The sequence below is a fragment of the Oncorhynchus nerka genome, linkage group LG27, assembly GCF_034236695.1.
Source record: "Oncorhynchus nerka isolate Pitt River linkage group LG27, Oner_Uvic_2.0, whole genome shotgun sequence".
NCBI lineage: Eukaryota > Metazoa > Chordata > Actinopteri > Salmoniformes > Salmonidae > Oncorhynchus > Oncorhynchus nerka.
The window spans coordinates 97,460,308-97,473,347 of NC_088422.1; the positions used below are offsets into that span (position 1 = coordinate 97,460,308).

Consider the following 13,040-nt stretch of genomic DNA (forward strand, 5'->3'; position numbering starts at 1 on the left):
TGGGCCATTTTAGAGAGGGAAAGAGAGAGGCACAACAACAATACAATACATAGTGGTGGTGTTATGGGTAATATCTTTTGAGCGGTAAGAGAATCAAGACGTTTTCTCTGAGGAAGTGGGAGACTTGGCTACAGAACTTGGCTATGAAAACGCCGTGGGGAAAGTGGGAGGGTTGAGTGAGACTACAACTGCACTACTTTTCTATACTAAAGGGGAGAGATAAACATAGTTAGACTGTTTTACATCTGTGCTGCTAATATTAATTGTGCTCATCACTGAAAAGCTCTCAAATCTCTCCAGAAACTCTTGTCCAGTCCACTTAGTCCGATTTTGGTGACTATGGTGTGTTTATACAACAAGTAAAACACAAATCACTTTTCAGGTCTAATCGAATGTAAATTCCACGAGACTCATTAAATGAGCCCCTGCTGATAACAAGAGTTGTTGCTATGGTCTGTCACCACACACACAGTGGGGTGAGGGAAGAGGAATGTGTGTGAGGTGATTCCTGACAGGCTTCCTCCTCAGAGATCAGGGGTCATGACATCATGGTTCTGGAACTCTACTGGAGGGAACATCCCTAACCCTGCTCTATATACATACTGGAGATAACAACCCTAACCCTGCTCTATATACATACTGGAGGTAACAACCCTAACCCTGTTCTATATACATACTGGAGGTAACAACCCTAACCCTGCTCTATATACATACTGGAGGTAACAACCCTAACCCTGCTCTATATACATACTGGAGGTAACATCCCTAACCCTGCTCTATATACATACTGGAGGTAACAACCCTAACCCTGCTCTATATACATACTGGAGGTAACAACCCTAACCCTGCTCTATATACATACTGGAGGTAACAACCCTAACCCTGCTCTATATACATACTGGAGATAACAACCCTAACCCTGCTCTATATACATACTGGTACTGGAGATAACAACCCTAACCCTGCTCTATATACATACTGGAGGTAACAACCCTAACCCTGCTCTATATACATACTGGAGGTAACAACCCTAACCCTGCTCTATATACATACTGGAGGTAACAACCCTAACCCTGCTCTATATACATACTGGAGATAACAACCCTAACCCTGCTCTATATACATACTGGAGGTAACAACCCTAACCCTGCTCTATATACATATACTGGAGGTAACAACCCTAACCCTGCTCTATATACATACTGGAGGTAACAACCCTAACCCTGCTCTATATACATACTGGAGGTAACAACCCTAACCCTGCTCTATATACATACTGGAGATAACAACCCTAACCCTGCTCTATATACATACTGGAGGTAACAACCCTAACCCTGCTCTATATACGTACTGGAGGTAACAACCCTAACCCTGCTCTATATACATACTGGAGGTAACAACCCTAACCCTGCTCTATATACATACTGGAGGTAACAACCCTAACCCTGCTCTATATACATACTGGAGGTAACAACCCTAACCCTGCTCTATATACATACTGGAGGTAACAACCCTAACCCTGCTCTATATACATACTGGAGGTAACAACCCTAACCCTGCTCTATATACATACTGGAGGTAACAACCCTAACCCTGCTCTATATACATACTGGAGGTAACAACCCTAACCCTGCTCTATATACATACTGGAGGTAACAACCCTAACCCTGCTCTATATACATACTGGAGGTAACAACCCTAACCCTGCTCTATATACATACTGGAGGTAACAACCCTAACCCTGCTCTATATACATACTGGAGGTACCAACCCTAACCCTGCTCTATATACATACTGGAGGTAACAACCCTAACCCTGCTCTATATACATACTGGAGGTAACAACCCTAACCCTGCTCTATATACATACTGGAGGTAACAACCCTAACCCTGCTCTATATACATACTGGTACTTGAGGCTATGAAAGGCATATTCCTACCCAGAAGTGTGTGTGTGTGTGTGTGTGTGTGTGTGTGTGTCCAAGCCCAATGAAATCCCTCAGTAATGTAGTTGGACTATACCACCATATTGCTTTTTTCTCCCTCACTATTCTTCTCCCTGTCTCTCCCAGCCCACCTCATCCTCCCCCAGCCCACACTCCTCCCCTTCTCTCAGCTGTGTATTGTGTAAGACCAGAGTAGACATGCATTAGTAATACCTGCATACTCAGCAGTGGCCTGATTACAGCTGAGAGCAATCTCTCTCTCACACACACACACACACACACACACACCTGGTGCTGACACTTAGAAAGTCAACATGCCTGCAATACAATACACACCTGTCTGAAACAGAGCCTTCCCTTCAAGACCACAAACATTGCCCGCAACGCCCCCTCCTCCGGTCGCCCATATTAACGCCCCAGGTCTCCTCACTATCGCCCCCAACCCCCCGGTCGCCTCCAACCAGCCCGGTCACCCCCAACGCCCGGTCCTCCCCCACGCCCCGGTCACCCCTAACCCCGGTCACCCCCAGTCCCCAACGCCCCCAGTCACCCCCAACGCCCCCAGTCACCCCCAGTGTGTAACGACCCAGTCAGACAGTTACCCCCAACACCTCCAGTGTAGGACACAGTCATGTAGTCATGTATTTAGACGCCTCTGTCACCCACAACGTTTCCTAGTCATTTACATCAAATCAAGTTAGAACGTCACTCCAGTTGCCCCAACAGTCCCCCAACACCTCTAGTGTTTCCCCCAGTGTAGTAAACGCCCTTCACCTTCAACACTCCACCAAATGCTGGTGTCACCCCCAACTCCTGCTAGTCACCCCCAACGCCTCTAGTCACCCCCAACGCCCTAGTCACCCCCAACGCCCCTCTAGTCAAACGCCCCCAGTCACCCCCAACGTGTCAGTAACGCTCCAGTTACCCCCAACACCCCCCAACGTCTAGTCACCCCCAACGTGTTAGTCACCCCCAACGCCCCTAGTCACCCCCAACGTTTCCCCAACAGTCTAGTTACCCCCAACACCTCCAGTGTAGGACACAGTCATGTAGTCATGTATTTAGAGAGTTGATCACATTGAAGTTTCTGCATAATCATTTACATCAAATCAAGTTCATGGGTCAATGCACAGTTTCTGTCTCCAACAGTGTAGTAATGCTGGTGTTTCTGTCTCCAACAGTGTAGTAATGCTGGTGTTTCTGTCTCCAACAGTGTAGTAATGCTGGTGTTTCTGTCTCCAACAGTGTAGTAATGCTGGTGTTTCTGTCTCCAACAGTGTAGTAATGCTGGTGTTTCTGTCTCCAACAGTGTAGTAATGCTGGTGTTTCTGTCTCCAACAGTGTAGTAATGCTGGTGTTTCTGTCTCCAACAGTGTAGTAATGCTGGTGTTTCTGTCTCCAACAGTGTAGTAATGCTGGTGTTTCTGTCTCCAACAGTGTAGTAATGCTGGTGTTTCTGTCTCCAACAGTGTAGTAATGCTGGTGTTTCTGTCTCCAACAGTGTAGTAATGCTGGTGTTTCTGCTCCAACAGTGTAGTAATGCTGGTGTTTCTGTCTCCAACAGTGTAGTAATGCTGGTGTTTCTGTCTCCAACAGTGTAGTAATGCTGGTGTTTCTGTCTCCAACAGTGTAGTAATGCTGGTGTTTCTGTCTCCAACAGTGTAGTAATGCTGGTGTTTCTGTCTCCAACAGTGTAGTAATGCTGGTGTTTCTGTCTCCAACAGTGTAGTAATGCTGGTGTTTCTGTCTCCAACAGTGTAGTAATGCTGGTGTTTCTGTCTCCAACAGTGTATTAATACTGGTGTTTCTATCTCCAACAGTGTAGTAATGCTGGTGTTTCTGTCTCCAACAGTGTAGTAATGCTGGTGTTTCTGTCTCCAACAGTGTAGTAATGCTGGTGTTTCTGTCTCCAACAGTGTAGTAATGCTGGTGTTTCTGTCTCCAACAGTGTAGTAATGCTGGTGTTTCTGTCTCCAACAGTGTAGTAATGCTGGTGTTTCTGCTCCAACAGTGTAGTAATGCTGGTGTTTCTGTCTCCAACAGTGTAGTAATGCTGGTGTTTCTGTCTCCAACAGTGTAGTAATGCTGGTGTTTCTGTCTCCAACAGTGTAGTAATGCTGGTGTTTCTGTCTCCAACAGTGTAGTAATGCTGGTGTTTCTGTCTCCAACAGTGTAATAATAATACCTAGCAATAACCACATAAAACAAACAGCAAAAAACGAAAGCAATACCAGAACGAGTGATGTCAGAGTAAATAAATATATAAATAATGGTGTATATATATATATATATATGATGCGCTTTTAAAGGGATAGAGCATGCTGGTGTTTCTTTTGGGGGCAATTAATCCACTTTTCTACTGGGCCTCCTACCTTTCCTCGCTCCAGAGAAAGACAACATCATCTCTGTCTTTATACTCCAGGGCCTCCTACCTTTCCTCTCTCCAGAGAAAGACACCACATCATCTCTGTCTTTATACTCCAGGGCCTCCTACCTTTCCTCTCTCCAGAGAAAGACACAACATCATCTCTGTCTTTATACTCCAGGGCCTCCTACCTTTCCTCTCTCCAGAAAAAGACACCACATCATCTCTGTCTTTATACTCCAGGGCCTCCTACCTTTCCTCTCTCCAGAGAAAGACACCACATCATCTCTGTCTTTATACTTCAGGGCCTCCTACCTTTCCTCTCTCCAGAGAAAGACACATCATCTCTGTCTTTATACTCCAGGGCCTCCTACCTTTCCTCTCTCCAGAGAAAGACACCACATCATCTCTGTCTTTATACTCCAGGGCCTCCTACCTTTCCTCTCTCCAGAGAAAGACACATCATCTCTGTCTTTATACTCCAGGGCCTCCTACCTTTCCTCTCTCCAGAGAAAGACACACATCATCTCTGTCTTTATACTCCAGGGCCTCCTACCTTTCCTCTCTCCAGAGAAAGACACATCATCTCTGTCTTTATACTCCAGGGCCTCCTACCTTTCCTCTCTCCAGAGAAAGACACCACATCATCTCTGTCTTTATACTCCAGGGCCTCCTTCTCCAGAAAACTTTCTCTCTGCTGTAGGGGCCGGTGGCTGCTTTCACTGTGTGGTCCTTCTGACGCATCGAGCTGGCAGCAATGCATTCTGTGGGGGGAGACACAGAGGGGTGGATACATGGGTTTATTGACTGATTAATCAAAAACACTAGGGCTGCATTCGGTGCCGTGTTGTGTTAAGTGGCGTTCCTATGGTTGCCTAGTTAGTGGACTCATCTCCTTCATGCTGTTTATAAGTGAAAGACAAGAAGAATGTTTAAGATGTTCTCTACTTGAGATGTAACAACATTGGCCTCGTCCCAATACTTCTGTTGAGGTGTATTGTGTAATATCACAAATAAATGGCTGTTGTACCTTCTGGCCCTTGAAAAGGAAAATTAACCTCACTAAGTCCTGGAAGGGTTTGACTCTCTCTGCTCCTACCTTTTCTACTCTGCTGCACATCCATTATCTCTGCACCTCCTCCTTCTATACTACGCCCCTCCACTGCAGGGCCTGCACCTCCTCCCTACTGCACCTCCTCCTCCTCCTCCTCTCAGAGACGCCCTCCACCTCCATCACTCTGTCTTTCTACTGCAGGGCCTCCTACCTCCTCCTCCAGAGAAAGACACCACCTCCACCTCCTCTACTGCACCTCCTTCCTCTACTCTGCTGCGCCTCCTCCTCCTCCTCTCCAGCTGAAAGACTCCTCCTCTCTCCTGTCCTTTATACTCCGGCCTCCTACCTACTTCCTCCTACTCTCCAGAGAAAGACACATCATCTCTGTCTTATACTCTGCAGGGCCTCCTACCTCCTTCCTCTCTCCTGAGAAAGACACCTCATCTCTCTGTCTTTATACTCCAGGGCCTCCTCCTCCTCCTCTACTCCTACTCTCTCTGCTGACATCCACCACATCATCTCTGTCTTTCTACTCTGCTGGCCTCCTACCTTCCTCCTCTCCCAGAGCTGACATCCTCCACCTCATCTCTGTCCTTTACTCTGCTGCACATCCTCCTCCTCCTCTACGCCTCCTCCTCCTCTACTCTGCTGCACAACTCTGCTGCACATCCTCCTCCTCCTCTACGCCTCCTCCTTTACTCTGCTGCACATCCTCCTCCTCCTCCTCTACTCTGCTGCACATCCTCCTCCTCCACTCTGCTGCACAAAGACTCCTCCTCATCTCTGTCTTTATACGCCCCTCCACTGCGCCTCCTACCTTTCCTCCTCCTCTCTAGAGAAAGACACCTCCACTCGTCTTTACTACTCCTGGCGCCTCCCTACTGCCTCCTCCTCCTCCTGCGACCTCCTCCTCTGCTGCGCCTCCTCCTCCTCTGCTGCACCGCCTCCTCTACTCTACTGCGCCTCCTCCTCCTCCTCTACTGCGCCGACTCTACTGCGCCTCCTCCTCCTCTACTCTACTGCGCCTCCTCTACTCTACTCTGCTGCACATCCTCCTCCCCCTCCTCTACGCTCCTCCTCCTCTACTCTGCTGCACATCCTCCTCCTCTGTCTTTATACTCCCACGCCTCCTCCTCCTCCTACTCTGCTGCACATCCTCCTCCTCCTCACTCTGCTGCACATCCTCCTCCTCCCCTTCCTCCTACTCACGCCTCCTCCTCCTCTACTCTGCTGCACATCCTCCACCTCCCCCTCCTCTCTACGCCTCCTCCTTATACCCTGCTGCACAGGGCCTCCTCCCCTTTCCTCTCCTCCTCTACTCTGCTGCACATCCTCCTCTCTCTACTCTGCTGCACATCCTCCTCCTCCCCCTCCTCCTCTACGCCTCCTCCTCAGCTGCACATCCTCCTCCTCCTCCTCCTGCCTCCTCCTCCTCTACTCTGCTGCACATCCTCCTCCTCCTCCTCTACTCTGCTGCACATCCTCCTCCTCCTCCTCTACTCTGCTGCACATCCTCCTCCTTTATACTCTGCTGCACATCCTACCCTCCTCCCCCTCCTCCAGAGAAACGCTCTCCTCCTCCTCTACTCTGCTGCACATCCTCCTCCTCCCCCTCCACGCCTCCTCCTCTACTCTGCTGCACATCCTCCTCCTCCTCCTCCAGCCTCCTCCTCCTCTACTCTGCTGCACATCCTCCTCCTCCTCCTCACTCTGCATCCTCCTCCTCTACTCTGCTGCACATCCTTCCTACTCCTGCACATCCTCCTCCTCTACTTCTGCTGCACATCCAGAGAAACTCTGCTGCACATCCTCCTCCTCTACTCTGCTGCACAGGGCCTACCTGCTGCACATCCTCCTCATCCTCCTCCAGAGAACTCTGCTGCACATCCTCCTCCTCCTCCTCCTCTACTCTGCTGCACCTCCTCCTCCTCCTCTACTCTGCTGCACATCCTCCTCCTCCTCCTCTACTCTGCTGCACATCCTCCTCCTCCTCCTCGCCTCCTCCTCTACTCTGCTGCATATCCTCCTCCTCCCCCTCCTCCTCCTCCTCCAGAAAGACACATCCTCCTCTGTCCTTTATACTCCTGCTGCACATCCTCCTCCTCCCCCTCCCTCTCCAGAAACTCTGCTGCACATCCTCCTCCTCCCCTCCTCTCTCTGCTGCACATCCAGTGGCCTCCACCTCTATGCCTCCTCCTCTTCTACTCTGCTGCACATCCTCCTCCTCCTCTACTCTGGCACAACGCACTCTGGAGCACATCCTCCTCCTCCTGGATACTACTCTGCTGCACATCCTCCTCCTCCTCCTCTACTCTTGCACATCCTCCTCATCCTCCTCCTCCTCTACTCTGCTGCACATACTCTGCTGCACCTCCTCCTCCTCTACTCTGCTGCACCTCCTCCTCCTCCTCTACTCTGCTGCACCTCCTCCTCCTCTACTCTGCTGCTGACTCTGCTGCACATCTCCTTCATGCTGCTGCACATCCTCCTCTACTCTGCTGCACAACTCTGCTGCACAATGTTGCTGCACATTCTCTACTTGCTGAGCTGCACATCCTCCTCTACTCTGCTGCACATCCTCCTCTACTCTGCTGCACATCCTCCCTACTTCTGCTGCACATCCTCCTCCTCCTCTACTCTGCTGCACATCCTCCTCTACTCTGCTGCACATCCTCCTCCTCCTCCTCTACTCTGCTGCACATCCTCCTCCTCCTCTACGCCTCCTCCTCCTCCTCTACTCTGCTGCACACCTCCTCCTCCTCTACTCTGCTGCACATCCTCCTCTACTCTGCTGCACCTCCTCCTCCTCTACTCTGCTGCACCTCCTCCTCCTCTACTCTGCTGCACCTCCTCCTCCACTCTGCTGCACCTCCTCCTCCTCTACTCTGCTGCTCCTCCTCCTCCTCTACTCTGCTGCACCTCCTCCTCCTCTACTCTGCTGCACCTCCTCCTCCCTCTCTGCTGCACCTCCTCCTCCTCTCCTGCTGCACATCCCCCTCCTCCTCTACTCTGCTGCACATCCCCCTCCTCCTCTACTCTGCTGCACATCCCCTCCTCCTCTACTCTGCTGCACATCCCCCTCCTCCTCTACTCTGCTGCACATCCTCCTCCTCCTCTACTCTGCTGCACATCCTCCTCCTCTACTCTGCTGCACATCCTCCTCCTCCTCCTCTACTCTGCTGCACATCCTCCTCCTGCGCTGCACATCCTCCTCCTCCTCTACTCTGCTGCACCTCCTCCTCCTCTACTCTGCTGCACCTCCTCCTCCTCTACTCTGCTGCACCTCCTCCTCCTCCTCCTCTACTCTGCTGCCTCCTCCTCTACTCTGCTGCACATCCTCCTCTACTCTGCTGCACATCCTCCTCTACTCTGCTGCACATCCTCCTCTACTCTGCTGCACCTCCTCCTCCTCTACTCTGCTGCACCTCCTCCTCCTCTACTCTGCTGCACATCCTCCTCCTCCTCTACTCTGCTGCACATCCTCCTCTACTCTGCTGCACATCCTCCTCCTCCTCCTCTACTCTGCTGCACATCCTCCTCCTCCTCCTCTACTCTGCTGCACATCCTCCTCCTCTACTCTGCTGCACATCCTCCTCCTCTACTCTGCTGCACATCCTCCTCCTCCTCTACTCTGCTGCACCTCCTCCTCCTCTACTCTGCTGCACCCTCCTCCTCCTCCACTCTGCTGCACATCCTCCTCCTCCTGCACATCCTCCTCTACTCTGCTGCACATCCTCCTCTACTCTGCTGCACATCCTCCTCCTCTGCTGCACATCCTCCTCCTCCTCTCTACTCTGCTGCACATCCTCCTCCTCCTTCTCTACTCTGCTGCACATCCTCCTCTCTCTCTGCTGCACATCCTCCTCCTCCTCCTCTACTCTGCTGCACATCCTCCTCCTCCTCCTCTACTCTGCTGCACATCCTCCTCCTCTACTCTGCTGCACATCCTCCTCCTCTACTCTGCTGCACATCCTCCTCCTCCTCTACTCTGCTGCACATCCTCCTCCTCCCCTCTACTCTGCTGCACATCCTCCTCCTCCCCCTCTACTCTGCTACGCCCTCCACTGCGCCTCCTCCTCCTCTGCGCATCCTCTCTCCTGCCTCCTCCTCCTCCTCTCCTCCTCTACTCTGCTGCGCCTCCTCCTCCTCTGCTGCACCGCCTCCTCCCCTACTCTACCCCGCCTCCTCCTCCTATACCCCGCCGCCTCCTCCTCCTCCTCCTATACCCCGCCTCCTCCTCTACCCCGCCTCCTCCTCCTCCTCCTATACCCCGCCTCCTCCTCCTCCTATACCCCGCCTCCTCCTCCTCCTCCTCCTCCGCCTCCTCCTCCTCCTCCTCCTCCTCTACTCTGCGTGCAAATCAACATAGAAAAGCTTGGCAGACTGAGAGGTTAAAAGTTGATAAGAATGAGATATCTGTCTGGCGAACAAGGAGAAAACACAAGAAAGACAGAAACAGACAGACTCTTCCCCCCCGCCCCTCCATACCTCTGGGTCCATCTCCTCCAGGGCAGTCTCCAGTTGTTTGAGTTCCTGCTCTGACAGGTTGTTAAGGATCTCATCCTCGTCAATCTCCTTGTACTTCTCCAGGTCTTTCTTAAACGACAATGCCATGTTCTCTCTCTGCTACACCAACCGCAGACCAGGGTGTCTGTCTGTGTCCCTCTGGGTCCAAGTGTCACACCTAGGGGCAGGTAATCTGATGGAGGCAGAGAGGCAGACAAGACAGACAGAGAGGATGATAACATGTGAGTTAGTGGGATCAAAGTAGGTGATGTAATTAAAGCCAGTCAGACAGCGTCTGTCCTCCGGTCTTAAACATCACATAAACTGGGTGGTTCCAGTCCTGGATGCTGATTGTCTGAAAGCTGTGGTATATCAGACCGTATATCACGGGTACGACAAACAAATAGCTTTTTACCTTTCTAATTATGTTGATAACCAGTTTATAATAACAATAAGGCACTTCTGGGATTTGTGTTATATGGCCAATATCGGTGTGTTAGACTAGTAACGGAAAGGTTGCTGGATCGAATCCCCGAGCTGACAAGGTAAAAATCTGTCGTTCTGCCACTGAACAAGGCAGTTAACCTGCTGTTCCCAGGGAAGGCCGTCATTGAAAATACGAATTTGTTCTTAACTGACTTCCCTAGTTAAATAAATGTTAACTAAAACTAATCATGACTCTCTCTCTGAATTTGTTCCCTTGACTAGTTAAATCAGGTATGTTTGTCTGGGACAACAACTGTCTGCTGCTGCACAGGAGTCTGGTAAACTAAAGTCTGTCTGTCTGTCTGTCTGTCTGTCTGTCTGTCTGGAGTTGGGAACTGTCTGTCTGTCTGGTGTAAACTGTCAAAGTCTGTCTGTCTGTGGTCTGTCTGTTGTCTGTCTTCTGTCTGTCTGTCTGTCTGGTCATCTGTCTTTGTTTTTAATGTCTGTCTGTCTGTCTGTCTGTCTGGAGCTGTGTGGTTTAGAGGGAACATTGTTCTCTCTCCTCTCTCTCTCTCTCTCTGTTCTGTTCTCTCTCCCACATCGTCCTCTCTCTCTGTTCTGTTCTCTCTCTCTCCTCATCGTCCTCTCTCTCTCTCTGTTCTGTTCTCTCTCTCTCTCTCGTCCTCTCTCTCTGTTCTGTTCTCTCTCTCTCTCTCTCTCTCTCTCTGTTCTGTTCTCTCTCTCTCTCTCTCTCTCTCTCTCTCTCTCTCTCTCTCTCATCTCTCCTCTCTCTCTGTTCTGTCCTCTCTGTCTCTGTTCTGTTCTGTTCTGTCTCCCACATCGTCCCTCTCTCTGTTCTGTTCTCTCTCTCCCACATCGTCCTCTCTCTCTGTTCTGTTCTCTCTCTCTCCCACATCGTCCTCTCTCTCTGTTCTGTTCTGTCTCCCACATCGTCCTCTCTCTCTGTTCTGTTCTCTGTCTCCCACATTGTTCTCTCTCTCTTTCTCTGTTCTCTCTCCCACATCGTCCTCTCTCTCTGTTCTGTTCTGTCTGTCCTCTCTCTCTGTTCTCTGTCTCCCACATCTCTCTCTGTTCTGTTCTCTGTCTAGTACATCGTCCTCTCTCTCTGTTCTCCCTCTCCCACATCGTCCTCTCTCTCTGTTCTGTTCTCTCTCCCACATCGTCCTCTCTCTCTCTGTTCTGTTCTCTGTCTGGTACATTGTTCTCTCTCTTTCTCTGTTCTCTCTCCCACATCGTCCTCTCTCTGTTCTGGTCTGTTCTGTTCTCTCTCCCCATCGTCCCTTCTCTCTCTGTTCTGTTCTCTGTCTCCCACATTGTTCTCTCTCTTTCTCTGTTCTCTCTCATCTCCCTCTCTGTTCTGGTCTGTTCTGTTCTCTCTCCCACTGTTCTCTGTTCTGTTCCCTCTCCCACATCGTTCTCTCCCTGTTCTGGTCTGTTTCTCTGTTCTGGGCTCTCTCCCTGTTCTGGTCTGTTCCTCTCTGTTCTGGGCTCTCTCCCTGTTCTTCTGTTCTCTGTTCTCTCTCCCTGTTCTGGTCTGTTCTCTCTCTGTTCTGGGCTGTTCTCTCTCCCCTGTTTTGGTCTGTTCCCTCTCTGTTCTCTCTCCCTGTTTTGGTCTGTTCTCTCTCTGTTTTGGTCTGTTCTCTCTCTCTGTTTTGGTCTGTTCTCTCTCTCTGTTTTGGTTCTCTCAAGAATTAGAGGGTTGGGGTTAGGGTTAACCCTAACCACACTAACAGAGCAACAGCCTGGAATAAAGTACCACAGTGTGTGAGTCATAATACCCAGAAAACCTAGCGGTCAAACAGGGAAATGGTTCCAGACGTTTTTCCACCATTCATTTTTCCCTGTAGGGGATTTTTTTAGAAACACGTAAAATAAGGTCTGTGTTTTGTGTCGGCTTCTCCTGGTCTGTATTTTGTGGGTGGTCTGTGTTTTGTGTCGGCTTCTCCTGGGGTGATGTTTTGTGTCGGCTTCTCCTGGGGTGATGGTTCGGCTTCTCCTGGGGTGATGTTTTAAATCTTCTCCTGGGGTGATGACCAAGTGACTTATCCTGGGGTGAATTTGTGTCGGCTTCTCCTGGGGTGATGTTTTGTACTTCTCCTGGGGGTGATGTTTTGTCGGCTTCTCCTGGGGTGATGTTTTGTGTCGGCTTCTCCTGGGGTGATGTTTTGTGTCGGCTTCTCCTGGGGTGATGTTTTGTGCAATCTCCTGGGGTGATGTTTTGTGTCGGCTTCTCCTGGGGTGATGTTTTGTGTCGGCTTAATACTGGGGTGATGTTTTGTGTCGGCTTCTCCTGGGGTGATGTTTTGTGTCGGCTTCTCCTGGGGTGATGTTTTGGACCTTCTCCTGGTCTGTGTTTTGTGTCGGCTTCTCCTGGTCTGTGTTTTGCAAAGGTCCTGGGGTGATCCCGGCTTCTCCTGGGGTCTAAATGTATTCTCCTGGGGTGATAAACTGTCGGCTTCTCCTTTGATGTCAAATGTGCTTCTCCTGGTCTGTGTTTTGTGTCGGCTTCTCCTGGGGTGAAAGTTCTCCTGGGGTGATGACACAATGGTCTGTGTTTGTGTCGGTTCTCCTGGGGTGATGGTTTGTGTCGGCTACCTGTTAGTAAGGGTGTGTCTCCTGGGGTGATGGTTTGTGTCGGCTTCTCCTGGTCTGTGTTTTGTGTCGGCTTCTCCTGGGGTGAAGGTGTCAGCTTCTCCTGGGGTGATGTTTGTGTCGGCTTCTCC

At 50.6% G+C, this 13,040-nt stretch overlaps 1 protein-coding gene across 1 annotated transcript in view; it reads right to left on the reverse strand.

Moving 5' to 3' along the window:
* Window positions 1–13,040, reverse strand: part of tmod2 (tropomodulin 2) — a 50,774-nt gene that overhangs the window by 23,527 nt on the left and 14,207 nt on the right. Inside the window, 4 exon segments of the mRNA XM_065012407.1 lie at window positions 4,926–5,000; window positions 5,003–5,056; window positions 5,059–5,074; window positions 9,853–10,063. Coding sequence (XP_064868479.1) covers window positions 4,926–5,000; window positions 5,003–5,056; window positions 5,059–5,074; window positions 9,853–9,978 — 271 coding nt within the window. The 5' untranslated portion in view covers window positions 9,979–10,063.